The sequence below is a fragment of the Protobothrops mucrosquamatus genome, unplaced genomic scaffold (genome assembly GCF_001527695.2).
Source record: "Protobothrops mucrosquamatus isolate PMUCROS unplaced genomic scaffold, P.Mucros_1.0 scaffold_270, whole genome shotgun sequence".
Classification (NCBI taxonomy): domain Eukaryota; kingdom Metazoa; phylum Chordata; class Lepidosauria; order Squamata; family Viperidae; genus Protobothrops; species Protobothrops mucrosquamatus.
In genome coordinates, this window is record NW_015386346.1 from 300,138 (window position 1) to 321,804 (window position 21,667).

At 51.1% G+C, this 21,667-nt stretch overlaps 1 protein-coding gene across 1 annotated transcript; it reads left to right on the top strand.

Moving 5' to 3' along the window:
- The first annotated feature begins 44 nt into the window (after positions 1–44).
- Positions 45–15,539, top strand: RGS3 (regulator of G protein signaling 3). Its single transcript, XM_029287248.1, has 10 exons — positions 45–58; positions 2,816–2,880; positions 3,152–3,195; positions 4,693–4,824; positions 8,439–9,071; positions 12,077–12,144; positions 12,862–12,963; positions 13,668–13,729; positions 14,574–14,740; positions 15,290–15,539. The coding sequence occupies exons 1-10, from the start codon at positions 45–47 to the stop codon at positions 15,473–15,475; spliced, it is 1,473 nt and encodes a 490-aa protein (XP_029143081.1). The 3' UTR covers positions 15,476–15,539.
- The last annotated feature ends 6,128 nt before the right edge of the window (positions 15,540–21,667 follow it).

Below are 21,667 nucleotides of genomic sequence, written 5' to 3' on the forward strand. Positions count from 1 at the left end.
TTTCATTCTCCAGTGAGGACCCTGCTTTGTATGTGCTGCGATGCATGCAGCAAAAAAAGTAGCGAATAGACCTAGCCTTGGGGCAGCCTCCAGTAGCATGGTATTCAGTGGCATGCAGACTTTGGATGTACCATGTGATTACCATGGTTAATGCCAGTTGATTGGGCCTCTGCCAAAGCAGCAGAGTTTGCACATGGGAGTAGAAACAGCCAGGGAGAGAGAAGCACCGTGGCAGAAGGTAGCTGGGAAAATGTGATATGCGGAGCAACCGATGTTGCCTCTGTGAACGGACGCTGCTCCTGCCTCTTTCAGAAACCTTTGGGAAGAGGCTGGACTCTCTTCCGTGCCACAAGAGTCCAGTTCAGTTCCCTTGTAGCTCTCCCAGGCAGCTTCCCCCTGGAGCCGGGCCCCGAGGGCGGCCTTGGTGGAGCTACGGCAGGGAGAATGAAGGCTGCGTTGGGGTCTCTGGGCAGATGGAGTCCCCTTGCCTCAGACAGAGAAGCCCGGTCGGGTATGTAAGCTCTGTGCCTCCCTTCTCCTGCCGCCTTGCCAACGTTTGCTCCTCAGCCACACACCAGGATGGTTGAAACTGCTCCTTGCACTATTTTGTCAAAGAGCAAAACAAGGATAATTCTTTTTATAGTTATTGTGTGACCTGCCGGCTCTCCCCCTCATTTTGTTTTTGATTTCCTGGACTCTGGACTTTCCATTGGTTATCAGGGGCTTGCAGCTGTGAAGGAAGAGATTGATGGAGCCCTCCAGATAGTTTTCCCTTCATCAGAGTCTCTGAATGGTGTGTCTGTGTGTGTTTCTCTTACTCCATTAGCCTCTGGACCTTTGCAGCCCAGCTCGGACACTGCTTTTATCAGAAGAGCTGCTTCTTCACGAGACTCGAAACAAACCAACTGAGGTGAGCCTCCAGGTGCATCCCAGGAAATAATATTTATTCATACTGACTCCCTGGCGAGGAAGAAGAATCGAACAGGAGCGGTCATAGTCTCAGAGGGCAGAAGGTGTTCAGGATCGTTAGGGGAATCCTGTGAGATGTTCACAGTTGATATTCACAAGACTTTTATTCAAAGTTACAATGTTGAGATGAGGGGAGGCATAGAAATCTTTTAATTTAGCCAAATAATGTATTTAATTTACAGATAAACATGTATTTAAATAAATACATGCTTTATGCCTGGCTTCCCTTGAGGCCTTTCTTGGCCTTAGAGACTAGGCTGACCTAACCCTAACCCTAGCCCCCCTTCCTCCCCCCTGGCCCCATGGATGATTTCTGCTAGCAGCTGATGGATGAGATTTCTTCTTTCGAATGGGGAGTTTTCCTTTTGACTGGCTAACTAGTATGTTGAGATGCTGTTTGCATTGCTGCCTCACTGCATTATTGCGGTGGCAAGGGGTGCCCTGACTCAGTTGGGGCTTGCTGCCCCAGGCGGCCCCCTGCCCACGCCTCTCCCTCTGGAGTCAGCTCTTTTTTTTTAAAGCCCTGTGTGACCTTTGGAGGCACGCATGGATCTGGTCACCAGCTCACTTTGCCTTAAGGCCGCCGCCGATGGCTGCCTCAATCTGTGGCCTACCCATAGATTCTGGTGGGGCTTTTTCTTGGGGAGAAGATGCAAGCGGGCACCCTGCCTCCGCCCGCAAACGGGATCAGTGCCAGAAGAGGCTAGAGTGCCACAGATTTCGACCCCGACACCTGGGCTGAGGGAACAAGTTCAGATGTCTCAAGGAGGTCTGGCCACCTGAAGTAACTTTAGGATCTGGAAGGGGAACTTTTCTCCTCATTTTTAAGAGCCTGCTTGGACACTTTTCCCCTTTTCCCTCCAACAACGGCTTTTGTCTTTTTCGTCTCGGCTATTATTGCTGAAACAAAAATGGTCGTTCTTTTGCTGCTACTGTAATTCCTGCATTTGGCTGAAATGAGTCTGCACGGTTGTCAAGTATTATTGTGTTGCAGGTTGTAGGGAAGCTGCTTCCAGAATTTTGCTCGGAATTTTGATAACATCGTACTTTGTTTTCGCTAAAAGGAGGGGGCAGTTGGCTGTGCTCTGTATGGCGCTTTGCCAGAAATGTCCATTCCCTAAACCATATCCTAGTTTCAGGCACATCCTGTCTAGACTTGATTTTTCTTCCCACAGTGATAGTCTTTGAAACTCGGAGGCTTTTGGAGCTGGGTTGCAAGGGGACGTCTAGGCCCATCAGCTCCGAAATGGGATGCAAAGGGGCGACGCCAGTCCCCGTCAGGACAAAGAGCAAAAGAGATTGGAAATGATGGCTGATACACTAAACCAAATGCAGTCAGTTGCAGAAACAGTTATTTATTTGCTTCGTGGTTTGATTCTTGGTCCTTGTGAGATGCTTTTTCTTTTTCCTCCCGCCTTGTCCAGGTGACCCTCTTTGTTTATTCAGACTTATTGCTCTTCACCCGGGAAGAGGAGCCTGGGCAGTGTAATGTCTTCCGCAACCCGCTTTATCTGAAGGATGTCTGGCTGCAAGAGGGTGAGTCCAGAGCACGTGTGAAAGAAGGATACCCCCACGAAGGACAGGTTCTCTGGTGACAATTCTCAGAGGCCTTTTACCTGTTGAGTGAGGGGAATCTCACGGGATTCATGGCGGCTCCTCCTTGGACCTCTCTCTTCTCTACACCAGATGCATAAAGTGCTTAAGGGCCCAGATGCTCCCTGCCTTCCTTGCCCTCAGGGTGGCCATGCTCAGCAGTGATTTTGGCCTCCCTTGTTAATTCATCTTGTCACAGGAACCGACAGCTGTCCTCACCAAAAGGGTCTGCTTGGCCGGTGGGATTAATGAGCCCAAGCAGCACCAGGTCAGGGGGAGTGGGATGGGAGACCTGGCCAGATGAGGAGTTGCTGTCGAGTAGTTTTATATGTCTCACGTCCCTCTGATCAATAGAGGAGTGTTTTTATCCAAGACCGGGATCGCTGGGCTAGGGCGGCTCAGCAGACTCACCACTTGGCTAGAGCAGCTTTGGGGGCTCCTGTCTTCTTAAGTTCAGAAACACCGTGTTTGCCCGCTTTTCGTTTGCTATGGAAGCAACTGCAGCATTCTGAGCACTTGGTCAAATAATATTTTCCATTTGTCAAGTCAGGGAAGATTAAATGACCCCTTTAATCTACTTTTCTTGCAGATTCCTCTGAAGATCTGAAATTCTGCATTCTTTATCTGGCAGAGGTGAGTGTTACCTGCAAATTAGCTTCCAGCTGCAATTACTGCACCCGTCAGCCTCTTCCTGTAGCTGGCAGAAGAAATAGGACTAGAAATCACTCAACCAGGAGAGTCACAGAGCCGTGGCCGACTGAATTCTACCCGGAAGAAAGCCTCTCAGAACATTGCAGCAGTAAATAAGGAAGAGAGTTTTTTGGGCCGTTGCCTTTGTGGCGCTTGTAGTTAGCGCCAGTGAGGCAATAAGCTTCTTTCCTTGAAGACATCAGCTTAGGGCTCTGAATATGAATAACACGGTTCAGGTAAAGGGCGGGGGGGGGGGAACGGAGCAGTCACATTCCTGGGTTGAGCCAAAATCTTCATGTTGAAACTCTGAAGCCCTGATTCAAGAGCACACAGCTCACAACTCCTTACTACTTCCCCTCTACTAGACCAGATGATCAGAGGCAACCTGCAGGCCAGGCTTATCCTCGCCCTTGTTCCAGAATACAGTATCTCTAGGATTGGTGGATGAACATTGTGGGCCCGCAAGGCTTTTGTGTTGGTTTGAGATGTGTGTGAGAGAAAGCTGGTGGACAAAATGGTTACCTTGAGCCGAGGTTTAAGCCACCATCTTATTCCTTCAAAACCTTTACCCTCTCCAACGTTGGGCTAATTGCCTCAGTTTGGGAGCAGGTTAAGAGACAAAATAGGAATCCTGAGCCTACTGAGGCATTTGAGTAAAAGGTGTCATTTGTGTGTGATGAGAGAGAGGGAGGGAGGGAGGGAGGGAGGGAGGGAAGGAGAAGGTACCACTTGCAAAGCATCGTCTCCATCTGCAGAGCTTTGCTCCTGGGGGGCCTAATTGAATTGATGCAAGCCGTTAATTCCATTATCCGAGGTGGGGGGGAGGGGAAGGGCTCCGGGACAGGCCTTTGGAGTGCCTGTGATGGAGAGCGCTTGGGAAGCTCTCCACCAGCCCCTTGGGGGACAGTCTGCGTTAAATGCTGTATTATCTGCATCTGTAGCTTTGTTGGGCTTATGTGTCAGCTCCACAAACCTGTGTCCATTTCTTTAAATCATCCCTTTTAATTGCTCCAAGCTAGGAAGGTGCTGATGCTACAGGCTACTAACAACACACACGTGTGCACCGGAGGGTGTGCGGTGTCTGTTTTCTCAATTGGAGTCCTTTTGGAGGGGAGCTGTGCCCCTTGCTCAGGGCTGCCCTCCGTGGCTTCCACCACAGATATAGGAGAGGGGATCTGGAAGGGCAAGGAGGACCCTGGCTCTGCAAAGGACAGGCAAACTAACAGGTTTGGCTAAAAGCCCACCGTGACTCTTTCCTGGTATTCAGCAAAAGAAGTTGTTGTGCAGGCAGCTAGTTTTGTTGTAAGGGGCGCCTTATCAGCCGGTGTCCCAGGTGGGCAGCCAACCCAGAGAGAAAAGCTGCCGCTGAAGAAGCCCAGCCCCTGGATCCAGGCCTTCCTCTCCTAGACCTCTCCCGGCCTCTGTGCCCCTGTGTGCTAGGAGCTGGAGTGTGTGCTCAGCCTGCAGGCTCGCTCCCACGAGCAGAAGACCAGGGTGTGCTGGTGTCTGATGGACAACATCGTGAAGCAGCAGCCAAGAACGACTCCGACAGCCCCTCCGGCAGAAAGCAAGGTAAGAAGGGGCAGCGAGAGGAAGGGCTGCAGTCAGTCAGCGCAGGGGCTCCTTGCTCAGCTGGTCAGGGAGGACCCTCCTCAGCGCATGAACCGTGTGGCCCACTAGGGACCCCAAGAAGAGCCCTGCTCTGGTCCAGGCCACGTCAGGACTGGCAGCCCCCTCCCTCCCTGTCCTTCCCGGCAGAGCGTCCGCAAGGCCTCCCAGCTGGCTTTGGCCCTTGCGCTGCCGGACTCCACGTGTCTGTGGAGGTTTCTTCACCAGGGCTGCCTCGCCTTCTCCTTGGCGAGTTCCAGATGCTGCCAGGCAGGGACTCGCCCTGTTCGGGATGTTCGGCACAGAGAGTAGAAGCGACAAGGCCTCCTCACCGACTCCCTCTCGGCCTGCTGAGCTTTCAATCCAGGGCCACAAAGCCTGGCTGTGCAGCAAGAGAGATGGCGCCTCTGGGTTGTTTCCCTGTTGCAGCCTCGGGGTAACCGGGCCCTTGCCTGGCCTCCGAGGGCCTCCCCGATCTTGTTTGTCCAGTGGGGGGGGGGAGGGAGTGGCAGAGAGGAGCCAAAGGGCACATTGGGGCCTTGGGCAACATGCAGACTTTGTTTCCTTGTGCCTGGCTGATGCTGAAGGCTCCCCTTTGTTCCCAGGAAGGGTGGGAGCGAGCAGTGCCTGCCTCTGTCCAGCCGATGTCAATTCTGCCTCCGGCGTTTTAGGAGAATAATCGGAATTGGCTGCTTTTTGGCAGAGTTCCTGGCTGCACTTAATCCAATGACGATGTGACTTAGGGAGGCCAATAAAATCCTCTGCAAGTATTGCTTTCTCACAGGCGCCCGCACAAAAGGGCCGGCAGAGCTGGTGAGCAGCAGCCAGAGCCACCTCTCTGGGAGGCGGCCCCTGTTTGGGGGAGCCCTCCCCTCTGCCTGGACACCCTCCTGGGCAAGTGCCCGCCTTCTGGGTAGCGGCTGCCTCCTGTCCTGCGTTCCTGCTCGCCCTGGATGAGACTAATCTGGGGAATCTCGAGAGTGGCCGCGCCCCTCCCCAAAGGCTGGGCTCAGGGTGCCCCCTTCTTCCCTAGCCCCGTGAATTGGAAGGGGCTGCGGGACATCTCTTGCAGAGGTAGGCGATAAACACCCAGGCTTCTTAGATGTTTCATATTGTGTAGATGTTGCACTGTGATTAGGGACTGCTTCTGTTTCTTATAGGTTTGTGCTATGCCTCCCCACCCCACCCCACCCCGCCATTCTGAAGACATTGAACAGTGTTGCAGATCCCTACTAAGGCTAAGGGGGGGGGGGCTCTGTGTTTTGTACTTAGTTTTGGGCAAGAATATTTAGTGGTTGTGAGAAGAAAACAAGGTATGTGTGGGTCCTCTCTGAAGTCACACTTTGTGGAAGGAGGACACGGGACTTAGCCCGTGTGCCATGACACTAAATGAGCAGGGTAGGTTTTTGTGGGTTTCGCCCTTCCTTGGGCGTGAAACTGCTCCTGGCACCAAAATAAATGAAAAGCAACTATTTCAGCTTGCTTGATCTACATGCTAGGAAAGATAACTTATCTGCGCAGACAGTGGCTGAAGGCAACGGGAGCAGGACTGGCGACCCAAGCAGGCCCCGGGGGATGTCAGAGGGGTGGGCCATCTCAGGAAGGTGGTGGGGAGCAGGTGGCCAAGGGACTGGTGGCAGCTGGAGGAGGACGGGATGGCTTAAGGGGGGGGGCAGGAACATGAAAACGTTTTGTTCCGCCAGTAGGTTAGCTGGGGCAGGTGACTTCAGCCCTGACTCCTCTCTACCCCCCTCCCCCACACACCATGAAGGTGAGCTTCCACAGCTGAGGCAGAGATGGGGCTTTTCTGTTGTGCTGCCCTTGTGTAACTTCTGGAGGAGGTAGGAGCACATCCGGCCACACACTAAATGCCCCCCCCCCACGCCTTCATCATTACAGTAAGCGTTCGAAGGCCAAACCCAAGCAAGAGAACTCGGATTTACCTTTGCTTAATTTGGCTTAGGGCTGTAGGGGCAATTTTTGTCTCTTAAAACTTTGAAATTGATCTAGTTGATCACCCCATTAAGCATCACAAGTTCACTTCCCTCTTTGCTAGAAACGCTGAAGATGCTCCGTGTCGTGGCTGTGCTGGACGAGCAGAGTTCAGCCTTCTGGCCTGAAAACCCGTGGATGGGAGTCCTTTATACAAGCCAAGAGTTCCAGAGGATATTTACATATTTACCACCACCATTAGTCATTGGTGGCCATTGTTACATTTCTGGGGATATTGGAAGCAGAAATTTGGACCCTTGGATTTCTCAGATTTTATTCTCTTTCCTCGTCTCTCCTGTAAAGCAGGCAGATTTTAACTCCACGTGTCCTGGTAAATTGGGGAGAATATGAAGTGTTTAAAATCCAGCTCCTGTGGCATCTGCCTTCTCCAAAGGCCAACCCGATCAGTCACTGTTCCATTGCCTGCCTGGCTCAGCTCAGTGGAAAAACGGGATGTGTTGTGTGCGATCTCCCCAGGTCCCTCCCATGATGTGGCACAGGGGCTGCTTGAGCAACAGGGTGTTTACATCCCTCTCCTATGTCTCCTGCCTCCCCCCGAAGGAATATCTTTTGTAATTTCTCCCGCTGAGCAAAGGAGACAGGTTGGAACCTGACCAGCTCTGTTTGTTTCCTGAGCTAAAACCTTATTTACATCCGGACCTCAGTTGTCCAATTAAGCATTTCGGCTAGTCTGGGACACGGAGCCAAGACAGGGAACGCCAGCAGACTGTCGGATCAGGTGTGGGTAAATACCTGGCCAGTAGATCTCAATTAGCTTTGGGCCCCTGAAAGTCAGATAGCTCATCTGGACAAGGACGTGTGAGTCAAGTGGTTTGTAGAGAAATTAGTGGGGCTTAGGTACCTGCAAACCGCTCACCCAGAAATAGCAGCCAGAAGCAACTACGATCTGTAAGTTCTTGCAAGCCGGTCACTCACCACCCTGAGGTTGCTGAAGCCAAGCATCCCAGCATCCACGCTAGGGATTGAAGGCCAGCCCCTGACTCTTTGAGGGAACGTTGATAGGAATTTTTCTATCCCAGCTTCTTTGCAAAGGTTTCTGATGGGGCAATTGATCAGAAAGTGGAGGGGGGAGCTTCTTCCTGATGGGCTTTTGATAGTGATTTGGAAGTGGGAGGGTCTTTCACACAAAATTTAGGAGCAAGTACTACATCAGAAGATCATTGCTTGTGGTCAGAACAGATGCTTAGTGGCCTCAGTCTGAGCAGCCACCTATGTGGAAAGTGTAATATATGCTGGCCTGTATGCTAGTTAATGTTAATGCTCTGTGCCACACTACTGTGGTTCCAAAATATAGAATCAGGGGGGGGGGAGCATTTTATACAGAGACTGGGATGGGAGGTGAGCGCATCTGAAGAAGTAGCCTTTGTGGTTTCAACAACTGTGTCCTTTATTTGAAGGAAATGTGCCTGATGCATTTGAGAAAGGCCGTCCACATGTGCACTTAAGTGCTGTGGCTGTTCAGAGACATCAGACTCTGCTTGAACTTTCCAGGATGACTGGAAACTTTTTATTCCATTTCCAACCATGCAGTGGGCCCATTTCCCTTCCTCTTTGTTTCCCCCCAGATGCTTGAGCCAGGAGCTGAGAAATTAGGGGTAGTGCCATCTGTGGGGCAGGATGACAGCCGCCGCCTTGCCTATCCTGGGAGAGACAGCTCCATAGAGGGGGTGACAGAGGAAGCTGTGGCAGACGTCCAGGGCATCGGGATGGAACAGGGGAAGCGGACCTGCCACCTCGAGCGGAAGGAACAGGAAGCGCTCGGCAGTGGCTCCGCTGCCTTTGCAGTCCCAAAGTTGCAGGTGGAGGGGGCGTTTAGCCAAGACCTGACCTGCCTCACCAGCCTCAAGCTCAGCGGTCCAGGGGAATTGGCTGAAGAGGAGGAAGAGGACAGCGGTGAGGCCCAACTGGCCAGGGGCGATCGAAAACGCTGCAGCTTGTTTGAACCGTCAGTGTGCCAGCCGGCCTGCAGCCTGAGTGTGCAGAACTCTCTGCGGCGTCGGACTCACAGCGAAGGCAGCCTGCTTCAGGAGCCCCGAGCGGGCCACTGCTTCACCTCTGACACCAGCCTGAATTACACCGAGATGCAAGGATCCACCCCCGGCTGGACGCTGCCATCTCCGCAGAGCCTCAAGAAACACCTTACGAAGAACGGGGGCTCCATCCACCAGCTCACTCTGCTCTTCGTTGGGAATCGGAAGGTAGGTGAGCCTGTGTGTGTGGAATAATGGGGGCACTTGAGAGCACCTTTGGAGCAGTTGTGCCAGAAAAAGTCAGAGGAAGTTCAGGGCAGGAATGATCTGGAATGTGGATCCCCTGCCACGGTCTCTGCTGCCTGCTGGGTCTGCCGGGGCCTTGTGCAACACATCCTTTCCGGGATCCAGGTCTCAGAGGGCAAGGCTGGACGAGGCCTTTCGACTCCAACCGAGTTTATTTAGAGAGCTGGTTTGAAAAATACATTTCTAGTCTTCTAAGTGGTGATGCCAGATTTGCTGGCCCTTCTGAGTAGGAGGTCCTTTTCCATAGGAGGCGCAGCCTTCTTTCCTTGCTCCTAGTGGACCTCACCATTGAAAGGATGTAGAATTTTAGAGCCACTGTGTTGCATTCCATGTGTGTTTTCCAGATAGTACGAATACAGCAGCGGCCCCCTTGGCTAAATACACAGCCGGGCCCTCTGGCTCTCGTAGGGCAGGGACGGCAGCAGTTCATCTCTCTGCATGATGCAGTGGATGCATCTGCATGAAACCCGGCCTTGGCCCCCAGCTTCTCTGTATCTAACCCAATTAACGACAGGAAGCTTGGAGAACTGGCCAAGGCCTGGAACTCGGATGAGCCTCCGACATCGCCCACGGAAATTCTGCCCCCCCCCTTCTTAAGAGGTTCCAGAAGGCGCCTCTGACCTCCAGGGCAGGCAGGAGGCTGGGCAAGAGCTTGGAGTGCAGGGAGACAAAAGGTTTGCCCGAGAGAGAATTCATTTCCTGTTCCTAGAGAACAGAGCTCCCTCCCTCGGAGATTCTCTCTACATTTTGACTTCATTTTGTTCCTCTCAGCCCACCATGCTGCTGAACTAGCTCTTTTGCTCAGCTGTTCACCTGCTGGTGTTTACTTAAAACATTTCAATGTATCACTTTAATTATAACCTTTTATCTCATTTTTGTTTAAAAAAGCACACAAATGTTAAAAATGACTCTAGGACAGGGGTCCCCAACCCCCGGTCCGTGGCATGTCAGCAACCTGTCTGCACAAACAAGCAAAGCCCCACCTGCAGGACGCAGGCAGCACGCAAAAGCACGCACCCTCCGGTCCACAGAACAACCTCTCTCCACGGAACCGGTCCCTGGTGCCGAAAAGGTTGGGGGCCTCTGCTCTAGGAGAGCAGATGTTGCCTGAATGTTGCGTTTTCAATTGGACAACTTTTTTTTGTTGTTCACATATTTAGAGCACAAATGGCCCGGGGAACCTGTTTGGTGCCGGATTATGCTTTTCAGTGTCCTTACAGGACCTTCACAGCTGAGACTGCTGATGCCACAACATCGTGCAGGGCGCCACGGGACGAGAAGCAGGCATTTGCAAGCCCAGAATGCTGGCCAGAGTCTGGCTAGCTGTAGGGTTGTGGGACAGGCTCAGAAGCAGCAGGGCAGATTCTTATGGCATCTTCAGAAAGCAAGCTCCATGGTTGACTGGGGCCAGCTGGGCATGGTCAGGGCTTGACTGGGACTGCCAGGATAACCCTCCACCAAGACAGCCGTTTCCCTCTGCAGCCGGAGGACGCTGTCGGGCTGGCCAGCTGCCTCTGGGGCGTCCGAGATGCTGGCGGCTGAGCACTTTGAACGCAAGATAAATGGGCAGCTTCTGTTTTCAACCTGGCCGTGTCCTTGCTAAGAGCAGCTGCTGTGAAAATAAGGGTAGGGGAGCAGCAGGGCCCGAAGTCTGTGTGATGCAGCAGTGTGCGGGAGCTCTGGAGGAAGGGACGGCCCCTTTGCAAAACTCCTGGCCTGCCTGGTTGCTGGCTCCCCCCCCCTCACCTGAGCAAGGGAGGCCTTCCTTGGTGTCCATCTTCCTCACCCCCGGTTTGCACACACAATGTGTGCTGGCTGCCCCCTAGGGGATGTGCCTGAAACGACTGGCCATACCAAAGAGATGCAGGAAAGGGGCTTTTTCTAAGAATGATTGTTGGGCCTTTCATGTCTCCAGCAGGGTTTGCTCTGAAATGCCCAGAGATGCTTGCTTGGCTTCCGAAGGGGGGTTCAGCAGCCGTGTGTGGCTGCTCCCTGCCAAAGCAGAAGAGAATTGGCAGCCTTTTCCAAAGCGGGTCCCTCAAGCGTGAACTCCAGTACCCGGGGAGAGGCGGAGAGGCAGGGACAGAGAGGAAGAGCAGCACTTCCAGTGGGGAATTCTGGGGCCTTTCCCATTACCTACCGTAGGTCCCTGGCAGGTCCCTGGCATTAGGCTCTGGGCCTTTTCCTTAACTGGATTCGTCAGAGGCTCAGTGTTGAAAAAGGGAGGAAGCCTCTTCACAAGAACCCCGGTCCTGCTAGGTTACGCTCAGCAGGGAAGCCAGCCCACTTCCCCAGAGCCGAGGCCCACTTCCAGTCCCCTTCCTCTCACACACCCTCAGATGGGTTGTGAGCAGAATAACCCCACGGGCCGAGCAGAACGGTCTGCCTTCCACGGTGGCTGCCTGCTGCTGGAAGAGGCCAGCCCTGGCCAGTTCCTGCTTGGGAGCGGAGAACCCCCCCCCCTCTCAACAATGAGAGGAAACATGCCTGAGCCCATCTGGCGCGCCCAAAGGGCCCAGGAATGTCCCGGCCAGGCGGAAAGAGCGCTGGGCCTGATAAGACCCGGAAGCCTCAGAGAGCTGGGCTGGTGGCGCTTGACCAAGACGTGGTTTCCCACGGTTTGCCCGGGTTCCGGGTGGCAGGGGAGGCCCAGCAAAGAGATTCCCAAGCAAGTTCCTCTGGGCGCAGTTCGGTCTGGCAAATAAGCGCTGCTCTTGAAGGATGTTTCGTTGGTTTGTTTTACAGTGTTTGTCAGCTGCACCAATCGGTTCAGACTCTTGGCAGTGAACAGTAAAGGAAGAATAAGCCAAAGAGAGCAGTAACCAAATGATTGAAAATAGTTAACTCCTTCATGTCTCCCTCAGTTGAATTTACCTAGTTTCTATTCCCCCCCGTCCCTCTTCCCATTGCGGTGATGGTGGCGACAGCAGCAGCAGGTGCTGGATCCTGAAGGAGTTTGTGACTCAGGAGCAGCCCACAAGATGAACAAGGCAATGTAAGTGTGACTGTGCTTTGGTCAAGGTGTGGGTCCTTTTCCTAAATAGCCTGAGTGGGTGGAGGCATCTCTCTTGACCATCAGTTTTTTGGGCTCGGAACACGAGGCTGTGAATCGGAAGCCAGTTTCCATCTGTTCAGACTCCCGTTAATGCTGCAGGGGCTGGTTGCCTCTGGAGGGAGAGTTTTTCCACCCCTGAAGGAAAAGCAGTCGGTGGAGGTTCGGAAATCCACCGCTTACACGACAGGGGCCCATGCTGTCTCCCGTACCCTCCCTGCCCCCTAGTCCGCCTAGAGGGATGTAGGGTTCATCCCTCCTCCTCCTAGTCATACCTCCAAGATGCCTTGCTTAGAAGCCCTCCTGGCACAGCGTCTCATCGCCGGCCTGCAAGCAAGGGGCAGAATTTGGTATTTATCTGAGCTGATGTTAACCCAAGTTCTTCCAGCACAAGCTTTGCTGGGTGCGTGATTGTGGCAATGGAGGCAATGCACCCAAATGGTTTGAGACACACTTTCTGGAGGCCACAGCTCCCACGACTGTGAGCCAGTGAGTGTGTGTGTGTAGGTGTTGCCTCTGCTTTGACTGGCTGCGTTCAGAGGGGCTGTGACCGCCGCGGCGTCAGGAGCGGAAGAGAGGCACTGCCCCGGCAGGTCTTGTCTAGTCCTCCACGGCTGGGCTTGGGTGCTCACCCGCCCTCCTGGCTTCCTCGCCTTGCAGGGCCAAAGACATCAAGAACCGACTGGGGCTCTTTCGGAAGCGGCATGAAGCCCTGGGGGGCCAGCCTGAGAACAAGGCCGACAAAGGGATGAAGCCTCTGCGGTAAGGGGGGGGCAGCGCTGACAAGGTGTGAGATTGAGATGATTTGGGAGACTTGGAAGTTTGTGGTAAGGAAGCAATCCCTGAAGACAGAAACTTCCTTTGTGTAGGAGAAAACCTGATTGAGGTGTGGATGAGCTTGCCATCCTCAGTTGTGTCTATGTCACACTGGCTGCCAGTGGGAAAGACGGGGAGGGGGGGACCTTTTGACCAATAAGCCACAAGCCCAACCAAAGCCTGTTCTGGGATCGCTTAACTGGAGACAACACACATTCAGGACCCTGTGTGTCAAGTGATGGGCAGAGGTGGTGGAAGCCACGAAGGCAGCAAGGACAGAAATGTATGTGGGGGAGGGGAGGGGGGGAGAACGGGGCTGTGGTAAACTATATTTGGCTCTGATTCCAGTGGTTTTTTTTATCTTATCCCTTTGGACTACTATTTCTTACTCCTTTGTTCTCTGCATAATGTCACTAAACTGCAGAAGAGTAGGATAGGCAGGTTAAATAAAGTACCTAATTTCGAGTTAGTTTGCTCAAAGTATTTATTTTTGTTCTAGAATTATTCCATTTCTAAAGAGGAGACATTTTAATAAACCCCTTTGGTGGGGAGTTTTTTTTCTCTTCCCGCAGTGGTTCCATCTTTCACCTGGCTACTATAAAATGTGATTAAAGTAATCTTCCTCTTGCCCACCCCTTGCCTCCCTTCAGGCCTCCTCCCGAAGAAGCTCTCAAGTGGGGAGACTCACTGGAAAAGCTGCTGCAACATAAATGTAAGGAGCCCTTTCTGGTGTTGAGTTTCAAAAATCAGATTGCTGTAAGTGTTTGAATTAAAATTGTCAAAGACCAGTCAGCATTTTTTTTCCTTTTCCCCTTCCTTCTTCAGAGCTTTTGAGTAAACTCTCACCCGTTAATTCCGAACTCAGATCTTAAACATTGGAGGATGGAAACAGAGCAAAGCTTTAGGGTAGCAGTCACTGCTCTCTCCTGTTCCTGCCTTGGCTTATGGGACCTTGGGACCTGTTTGGGCCAGAGGATAACTTTCTTAAGTAGATGATTTTTGCTAAGAATAATATTGCCAAGTACCTGGACGACTGGAAAGTCAGAGAGTAGGCAGGTGTTGCATGCTGTGACTAGGAGCAGGACTTCGAAAGCACATTTTCCCATCTCTGCCCCCACAAGGCCTGGGGGCTTTTGCACACCAGGTGATTAAGCTGTAAGTTTTGTGCACATACACAAAGACAATCCTCCAAAATGACAGATGTGCAGCATCTCTATTGGAGAGACTTGATGTAAACAGGTTTCCGTGAGCTTTGGAGCAGCCTCCTCTCATAGGCCCAGAGATACTGAATCGAAACAAGTTCAGATCAGAAGATCTGAAGCACTCAAAGAAACGTCCCCTTAATCCAGCTGCTCCTCTGGATAACATTTTCTTCAGAGAGAACCTGCTTCCTGACATAAACGTTGCCTAGCTGGGTCCTTGGTGAAGGAGCAGAAGTACCCTCCCCCCTTTTTTATCTATTTTATCCTGTAAGGTGGCTGTGCCAGAGAAGCCTGGGTGCCTTATAGCATGAGCACCTCTCACAAAAGCCACTGCATCCTCTCCTCCCTGCTCAGATGGGGTGGCTGCCTTCCGTTCTTTCCTGCACACCGAGTTCAGTGAGGAGAACTTGGAGTTCTGGCTGGCGTGTGAGGAATACAGGAACATCAAGTCTCAGGCCAAGATGATAGCCACGGCCAGGAAGATCTTCACCGAATACATTGCTGTCCAGTCGTGCAAAGAGGTAAGTAGCGGAAGGGACCTGAATGTTGGGGCCAGCCTGGTTGGGAGCCAGACAAATTGTAGAAAGTTTGCTCGGCACAAGTGTGGAATAGAAAGAACTTTGCCGAAATTTAAGCACATTTTCAAAACTGCTGAACGGAAACCCCTGTGCTGCCACCTGCCCCGATTCCATCAGAGAAACAAGGCCGAGGACCCTGTTGGAGAAGAGATGCCCTTAGGTTGGTTCCACGTTTGTAAGGCAGCTTTACCCCGTGAAATCTTGAAAGGCCCTTTCTGGAGGCATCAAGTTCCTCCCTCGTCTCTTCTTTTGCCTTCCGGGCACCGTAAGCTCGGAATAGGCTTGGCTGGTTTTTGAAGCATACTTCATGACTAGACAACACTCCAGCAGACATTTACGCCTCTTATCGAAAACTGCATTATCTCTAGCTTAACGCAGAACACAATGAGCTGTAATTATTTGTCCAAGTATTTGTTCATCTGTCCCTCTGATGTCACCCTTCCGAATAAGCAGCAGCCTGACAGTGACCAGTGTCTGTCCGTCCTGCTCTAGGTCAATTTGGACTCCTACACCCGGGAACACACCAAAGAGAGCTTGCAAAACATCAGCCGGGGCTGCTTTGATCTTGCCCAGAGGCGGATTTACGGCCTGATGGAGAAGGACTCCTACCCCCGCTTCCTGCGCTCGGAGCTGTACTTGGACCTCATTAACCCGAGGAAACCTAGCTCTTCCCTGTAGAAAAGAGGCTAGGTCTTCCTCCAGGAAACTTTAGGGGAGCAGTATGTTTACAAATAATTACATTTTTGGCTAAGGGATTATCTGGATAAATAAATCTGCCTTCCCACCCAAAGGGGCCTTGGGGTTACAGAACTAAGCAGCTTTACCATTCCTTCTTCCCAAGAACCTGCTTTTCCCTCTGGTACGATGAAGTCATAGCGCCCAAAGCTGCAAAGGAGAAGGTCTTCCCTTGGACGACTGTGAAGTCCAGAGACTTTTCTTCCACCCTTCCGCTGTGCTGGAGGTGGCTGTGCTGCGGTGAGTTCCTCCTGCACACACAGCCGTCTTGGGACATCCCTCCGTGGCTTTCATGAATGGGCCACATCCTCACAAGAACCAGACGGAGGGAGAGGGTCACCTGCAGACCTTTCCTTTTGAATCTTGGCGCGTCTCCTCTTGGCAGAGCGCCCCCTCTTACCTGTCCTATCCTGCTTTTCTTCAGCCGTCTGAAAGGCGTAACCCTGGCTAGGTTTATTTATTGAAGCCTTCTAGTGAAATACTGTGTCTGTGAGAATGTCTCCCTGTTGAGTTTCCTTTTAAATCTTAAGTGCAATATTTTTTATTACCCTATTGCCATTATTTCTCTCCTGGTTTTATCCCTGATTCTTGGCGTGTGTGGCAGAATGTCAGTCAGTTCTCGGTCAGTCTTCTTCCTATTCCTTGGCCTTTGACATCTGCTCCAGCAGCGGATGTGTAAAAAGCTTACAGCATCTTGTTGCAACAGCAGTGTACTTTGTAGAGACGGAAAAACATCTGTATGTTTCTGTGCTGTGTCATAAAAGAATGTGTGAGACAACTGTGTGTCTGGATTTGTATTCAAATCCAGGTGACTGTTCATGTTTGGGTCCAGAGAGATTAAATCTCCTCCAACAAATCTTTTGACCAAGTGCCTGGTTTACTACTTAGGCCTATCTCTGCAGTTTAAAATATTTTTGTCGGTTTGTTTTTTACTACATCACGTCTATTTAGGATAAATAAAGAGACAATACATGTTAAGCTGTCTTTCCTCTTTTTCCTGTTTCTTCGCAGCTACATTAACTTGTGAGGCAGCTTGCTTGGTTTATCAGGCAACAAACGAGCAGCTATTCATTAAACAAAGATTGTTTAAAAACGAACACGCACACATGATCTAAAATGAGGGATGTAATGCAGAGGTTGGGCCAGATGACCTCTAAGGCCTCTTCCATCTCTATGGCTTCCTCCCCCTCCTCCCCAGGGAAGAAAGAAGGAGAAAGCCGCCAGGAGGACCTTCAGCAAGGCCTCCTTTTCAGGCCCTGGGGACTGCTGGGGGGGGGGCAGAGCGGGCACCTGGCACGTGCAGCTTTCCCCGCCCGGCCCAGTCCGCCAAGGGTGCTCCTTGAAGGGAAGGGTGTGCTACGGCAGGCTCCGGTGAGCACCAGCGGAGCCCATGTCGGGCAGGGGGTGGGACGGGGGGCTCTGGTGATGGTGGTGGAATTCGTGGCCGCATGGGCTTGTCCGGGGCTACCCACGGAAGCCGTCCAAGGGCCCTCCTCCCAAATACTCGAATTCCAGGCACTGCCCTTTCACGTTGCCCTCCCCTCCCAGGAACCAGGCATCGGTTAGGAAGACCCTCCGGAGGTCTTCCCTCAGAACGTGGGTCTCTTGGTGGGGGAGGCAAGAAGTCCTTCTTAGTATCATCTGGACTGCCTCAAGCTGTATAAAATAAAGTTGGGCTACAAGTCATCCCCATCATGGTGGCCATTCACAATTCAGGAAAAGTAAAGAAATAGAAGGTCATGGAATTAGTTGGAGAATTTCACACATAAAGTTAAAAATTAATATAACAAAATTGCAAACTAGGTTTACAGCTCCAAAGGATATCATGTAGGGAAGCCAGAGACGTTGTTGAGTCAAAGATGAATGCCGCTTCTTTCTTACATTTCACCGCCCTGAGTCCCGTAAGGGAGATAGGGCGGTATATAAATTTAAATAATAAATAAATAAAATAAATAAATTGTCTTTTGAGTCTACAAATGGGAGATGGAAATTACTTCAAAGAGGGCCTTTCGTCGCTGGGTGATGCTGTGCATTGTAGAAGACTTCTGTGACCAGGAGAGGGCAGTGTTCCTGCTGTGTCGCTCTGCAGAGTTTAGGCTTTAAAAAACACACACACACAGGTACAGACCCAAAAGAAGCTGACTTTTAGCCATGCAAGCAATAAACAAACTGGCACAGAAAGGGCCTGGTGCCCTGCTAGATGCCAATTGCCCAAGCAACATCCACTGAAAAGTAAGCAAGGCGAGTTATGTTGCACCCTCCACCTTACCTCCAAGGTTCTAGCTCTGTATAATTTTGATGCTCTGGATCTATTTTGTTTTTCCTCTGCACTGACTCAGGCGTGCAAGCACTGTGCATAAAATGATGGTTTTGGGTAGGGCTACGCAGCACTTTTAAATAGTGGTAGTCTGTGCATTCATCTACAAACAATCCTGGTATGTTCTATGTATGTATTTGCAGAGCGATAGTAGCATCTGAAAGCCAGTTTGATGTAGTCATTAAGGCATCAGGATAGAAACTGGGAGAATGTGAGTTCTAGTTCCGCTTTGGGCACGGAGCTTGCTGGGTAACCTTGGGCCAGTCACTTTCTCTCAGCCTAGAAAGGACGCAATGGTGAAGCACGTCTGAAAATCCTGGGCAAGAAAACTTCAGGGACTGGCACGGGCACCCCTGAGAACTGGGCACGATGGAATGGAAGGGGAAAAAAGGCACCAACTGTTCAATGCCCCTCAGACTGGGGAGCCCCCCCCCCCTGTGAGAAGAGGGTTCTTCCCAAAGACCTCAAGGCTGCCCTGAGCTGCCCCACAGCTGCCAGGGCAGGAGAAGTTCAGAAGCACCCCCTGGCCTCTGTCCTGGGACGTGGGGTGGGAGGGGAGATGGGGAGCCCCGGAGTAGGACAACCATTGCCTCAGCAGTTGCCAGGAAGGAGGCTGGCTTGTTTGTAGGGTAAATGTGTATATGTGTTGTGTGAACTAAGGAATAGAGACGTTGCCAAGGAAGCTGCCAGTAAGGAGGGTTGTAGTCCTTGATGTAAACTGTGGCTCAGGATACTAAACTCTTAGGGGCAAAAAGCCCAGATTTTGCACTATGAACATAGTTCCCTAATGTGGTATGCTTGTAATTAATAATCCTAACTTAGATGATATTGGCCTGAATATTTTCCAGTTATGTGATTTCTTAAAGAAATCTATGTTAAGGATGGGTCAAGATACAATGGAATTGCCTCCTGTGGGAAATAAAGCTTATATTTTGGTGTGTGCTAGAGCAAAACCTTTGGTTTTGTTTAATTACAGCATTAATGAAGTGGATGTTGTGACAGATTTTTTCAGAGAATATAGTATCCAGTTTGCTGCTGCCTTCTTTAAATAGAGAGTTTTAGTATTCTGGGGAAATATTTCCTTCTGCCATCTGATTTTTAACATGTTACTATTTTAAATAATAAAAATGATTTGTTTATAATGTAAGGTGATCTTAAAATAAATACAATATATTCAGCATTGTTTCCAAGCCAAGACAATGAATTGAAATTGTAGTTCATGCTTAAAATGAAGAGGATTTGATACTGTGGTCGGTACCAGAGGAAACTCAGTGGATTTTGGTTGTCCTTTTATTTCATATTGTGCTCATGAAAAAAGTTTAGACTTATTCACTGTGGAGAAGGAATGGGAAGGTGTGGAAAAATTCAGTTATGGGCTGCATTTAAAGTTCAAAATATGTCAGTGAAATTAGAATTTATTCTGATTAGAAATTAAGAAATAAATCGAGAACGCAATCCTTCTCCCTTCGGACAAAGGTAGGTTTGGTGGAGGTCAGAGGCAGGTACAGGACGAAGAACTGCTGGACAAGTCCAGACAGGCGGTGGACGGGTTCCACAGCCCAGGCAGCGTGGCTCTGCAGAGGAAGGAAGCGCCAACTTTCTGGTTCTCTGTTGTTAGCCAAAGACTTGCTGGGAAATTCAGCCAGCAGGCTGGAATCTTGTTGGATACTTTTTGGTGCAAATCAATCGCTGTTCCTTGTTTTAGAAAAAAGAATGGTGTCTTTTAGGGCAGCGGTCCCCACCTTTTGGGCACCAGGGACCTGTTCCGTGGAGAGAGGTTTTTCCACGGACCGGAGAGGGCGTGGCTTTGTGTACTGCCTACGTCCCGCGGATGGGGCTTCGTTTTTTGGGCAGCCCAGTTTCTGGCATGCCATGGACCCATTTTAGGGGTACTTAGAGAGGTGCATCAATACCAATTTCCAAATCTGCTGAGCAATTGATTTTTAGCACCACCACCCCATTTAATGCTACTGAAGTTGTTTTCCTGAGGAGACGTGCCCTATGCAGCTACCTCTAATTGTTTTTTAACTGAAATTAAATTGTAGGTGAAGAATTCATCTTCCTTTCAGTTCCACCAGGACCAAGGCCAGCAGATGGTCTGTCAGATCCTTGCAATCTGCATTTGTGTAATGCTGGTATTCAGCACGGATCCCAGCAGCCTTGGCTGTGGCATTGATCACTATTTGTTCATTTTCCTTGCAGAACATCTCCAAACACCTTTATTTAATTATATTTAAAATATTTGTATTTTAAAATGACATATTTAAAAAACTGAAAATTAATTAGCCTCATTATCGGGCAGCTGCATCATCCATATAGGGCAACAGGAGGAAGGCATCAGGTTCTCATATAAGGACCTTCTCATGTCTTCCATTTCCTTCACAGAAGCCGCAACATTTCCCGAGGGGTAGCGTTTGCCTTTGGGCTAATATGGCACTAGTACGAAAGGCTTGCTTACAATCAGACAGATGCTTTACTTACTTATTGTTGAAGATAGTTAAAAACAAGAAACTAAAATGTTGGGCGTGCCCACTCTCCACCATTTTTAAATCTTGATTTTGTTGTCCCACTGGATGTTATTACAATAATAAGAGAATATCTATTTCCTTCATTCCACACAGAATTGTCAATATATTTCTGTGGTGTCCCCCTTACTTACGCGAACTCAAGTGGGACGTAGAACCACCATCACACCTTCCAGTCTGCCAAGATGACGCAAAACAGCGTCAGCCTCTTTGCAATTCACCTACTTGCTTGGCTGTGAAGCCCCCATTTCTTAGCTGCTGCTGAAAGGGTGAGGAGGCCTAGATAGGCTTAGTATTGCTCTCACTTCATTGCACAAAGGCAGGTGATATTTAAATGGTGCCACAGACCACTTGGCAGCAAGTCCACTGGGCTGTGAGGAGAAGTTATAAGGAGAATCAAATGTGTGGTTGCACCTATCCTACCGGTGCTGTTATCCCAAATAATTTTTAAAGGGGTGGGAGCAGAATGCCCCATGATTCTTGCCGGACGCTGATTGCGATCCTGTACACTTGCCATAAACGGGTCAGGCTGCTACAAATCTTCCTGCTTGCCCAGGTTAGTGGACTGAATCGTATGGTTCTGTTTAGTGGTTTAAAATTTTGAAAGTTGGCTTCCTACGGTGGGGCCCCTCAGACGGGCTTCGCTTGGGTTGGAGCCCTTCACTTTGTTTTGTGCAAAGCTGCACTGTCTGTCCTATTAGTCAATATTGTGACATTCTTTCCCAGCCATGGATATATTGTATCAATGAAGAGTTCCGCTCCCGGAGAAGATCCAGGCTGGGCTCGCTTGGCTACTTTTGAGTCTCCCTTTGGGGACCGGGACCGCTGCCCCGGGGGCTGTGACCTCCCTGGCTCTCCGTGGGGCCGGCTCCATCCAGGACAGACAAAAGGACACCGTGCAGGTGCGCTGGAATAGTGTGGGCTGGGCCGGGGCGCGGTGCCTGCTCCAGATCCGAGCATTGGAGAGCGCGGCTGGAAGGAGGAGGGCCCGGGGAAACCACGTCGGCCCGGAGGGGAGCGAGGCCCTGGCGCTCAGCAGCTCGATCCTGCGGAGGGCCTTCGCGGCAGGTGCACGGCCCGCGCCCGCATTCCCGGGAAGCGCCCTGCCTGGCCTTCCTTTGGGGGCCGCGCGGGCGAGCTCTGCAACCGGAACCGGCCCGCTCTTGACGGGCTCCCGGGCAGAGGCGCCTCGGTGCGCGCCGGAGGAGGAACCGCAGCAACCGCGCGCGGCCAAAGCGACGAGGGAGGCCGGGCGAGAGGCGGCGGCGGCGGCGGCGGCGCGCGCGAGAGGCG

Coding starts and splice junctions, on each gene's coding strand:
- RGS3 (XM_029287248.1), top strand. Junction 3,196..4,692: donor GCATTCTTTATCTGGCAGAG/GTGAGTGTTACC, acceptor CCTGTGTGCTAG/GAGCTGGAGTGTGTGCTCAG. Junction 4,825..8,438: donor CCCCTCCGGCAGAAAGCAAG/GTAAGAAGGGGC, acceptor GTTTCCCCCCAG/ATGCTTGAGCCAGGAGCTGA.